This window comes from Etheostoma cragini, chromosome 7 (genome assembly GCF_013103735.1).
Source record: "Etheostoma cragini isolate CJK2018 chromosome 7, CSU_Ecrag_1.0, whole genome shotgun sequence".
NCBI lineage: Eukaryota > Metazoa > Chordata > Actinopteri > Perciformes > Percidae > Etheostoma > Etheostoma cragini.
Window position 1 is genome coordinate 26,917,088 of NC_048413.1, and position 2,341 is coordinate 26,919,428.

The 2,341-nt window shown below is 44.3% G+C and overlaps 1 protein-coding gene across 1 annotated transcript in view; it reads left to right on the plus strand.

Annotated features, from left to right (window-relative positions):
• renbp (renin binding protein) overlaps positions 1 to 2,341 on the plus strand; it is a 10,192-nt gene that overhangs the window by 7,380 nt on the left and 471 nt on the right. Inside the window, exons 7-9 of the mRNA XM_034877833.1 lie at positions 404 to 579; positions 1,479 to 1,610; positions 1,910 to 1,997. Of these exons, the coding sequence (XP_034733724.1) occupies positions 404 to 579; positions 1,479 to 1,610; positions 1,910 to 1,997 (396 nt within the window). The remainder of the gene's footprint in view (positions 1 to 403; positions 580 to 1,478; positions 1,611 to 1,909; positions 1,998 to 2,341) is intronic.

Consider the following 2,341-nt stretch of genomic DNA (forward strand, 5'->3'; position numbering starts at 1 on the left):
ACCCGCACCATCCACCCACACCATCCACCCGCACCATCCACCCGCACCATCCACCCGCACCATCCATCCGCACCATCCACCCACACCATCCACCCACACCATCCATCCGCACCATCCACCCACACCATCCATCCACACCATCCACCCGCACCATCCATCCACCCACACCGTGCTGACCCATGCTGACCTGTGTTGACCCGTGCTGACGCTTTGCTGACCCGTGTTGACCCGTGCTGACTCGTGTTGACTTGTGTTGACCCTTTGCTGACCCGTGCTGACCTGTGCTGTCCCATGCTGACCCGTGTTGACCTGTGCTGACCCGTGTTGACCCGTGTTGACCTGTGTTGAACCCTGTTGACCCTTGCTGACCTGTGCTAACCCTTGCTGACCTGTGCTATCTCAGGGCACGCCCTGGAGGCCGGCTGGTTTTTGCTCCAGGTCAGTGCGGAGCAGGGGGACGCAGAGCTCCAGCAGACGGCCATCAACAAGTTTGTGGAGCTGCCGTATCAGAAGGGCTGGGACAAAGAGCACGGCGGGCTCTTCTACTTCCTGGATGTGGACGGTCACTGCCCCACACAGGTGAAATTATTCATTTATTTATTTAATTATTTATTTATTTACACGTCATTATCGTATCATTAAACCGCTAAAGGTCGAAAGATGCACCTGCGTGTCCAAACGATGTTTGACAACCCTCTTACTTATTGCAGAATCATAACTTGTTTTGCCACACCGCCCCCTGCTGCATGGCAGATGTCATTACATTCATATCTTAACCCGGGTCTAATTGACCCGTTTCAATGTGTTTTATATCAGAAATATTAGCTTTCTTTCAATCTAATATAGACATGGATGATTCCACACAACATTCTTCAGGTAAAATAATGATAACTTTCATTGCATTTTTGGGGTGTTTATATATATATATATAAAAAAAGAAATTCAAAATCCATAGGATATATATATATATATATATATATATATATAAATCCTATGGATTTTGAATTTCTTTTTTTTTTATGGTTTCAAAACAGTATCTGGACTAAACTTTGACATCTACCCGCTCAACATCCTCTGATCTTAACTATTAGTCAAAATAATTCATCATTTCTGCCTTTTTAACTAAAAACGTATGTATAATTTGATATAAATGAGGTTTGTTGACCATGAATTCCAAGAATAAATGTAAAACCCATTATTAAACCAGCTCAGGTTTTTAAAAAATAAATGAGAAAAAACAACAAAAACAACAAAAAAGCACAAAAAAAAATTGAATTTTGATGTTAAAGAGCAAGTTTATGGTTAACGGGAAGACAACACAAGAGTTAAAATCTATATAAAATGTAATCAATCTGGCAGGCTGATCGTGTGCGTGTGTGCATGTGTGTGTGTGTGTGTGTGTGTGTGTGTGTGTGTGTGTGTGTGTGTGTGTGTGTGTGTGTGTGTGTGTGTGTGTGTGTGTGTGTGTGTGTGTGCAGCTGGAGTGGAGTATGAAGCTGTGGTGGCCCCACTGTGAGGCGCTCATCGCCTTCCTGATGGCCTACAGTCAGACCCAGAAGCCCCAGCTGCTGGAGACCTTCTCTCAGGTGTATGAGTACACCTTTAACCACGTGAGTTTACATGTTCCTTTACTTATATATATTATATATATATATATATAACTTATATATATATAGAGATATATATATATATATATCTCTATATATATAGATATATATAAAAAGGTATTCTACATGTTGGGAAATATGCAATAAAAGTTCACATACAGTACTTTCTCAAAAGAAAACTGAAATAGAAAATATTAGTTCTGGTTTCAGTGATTCCATGTTTTTTGGGAGGGGGTTAAATACTGTGTGTGTGTGTGTGTGTGTGTGTGTGTGTGTGTGTTTGTGTGTGTGTGATCCTACAGTTTCCTGACACTAAGAACGGCGAGTGGTTTGGCTATTTGACACAAGAAGGGAAAGTGACGCTGGATTTTAAAGGAGGCCCCTTTAAAGGTAAGACCAGTATCAGGATGGAGAACGAACGGAACGCTAAAGCATCAGAAAAACACTCAAATATGATGAAGACGATGAATAAAACAGACGGGCAAAGGACGTAGCAGGGCCCCGCAGAGCTTAGCAGGACGTAGCCGAGCGCAGCAGGACATGCAGGACACAGCAGAGCGTAGCAGGACATGCAGGGCACAGCAGAGCGTAGCAGGGCCCCGCAGAGCGTGGCAGGACGTAGCAGGGCCCCGCAGAGCGTAGCAAGGCAACACAGGGCGTAGCAGGACGTAGCAAGGCAACGCAGAGCGTAGCAAGGCAACGCAGGGCGTAGCAGGACGTAGCAGGGCACAGCA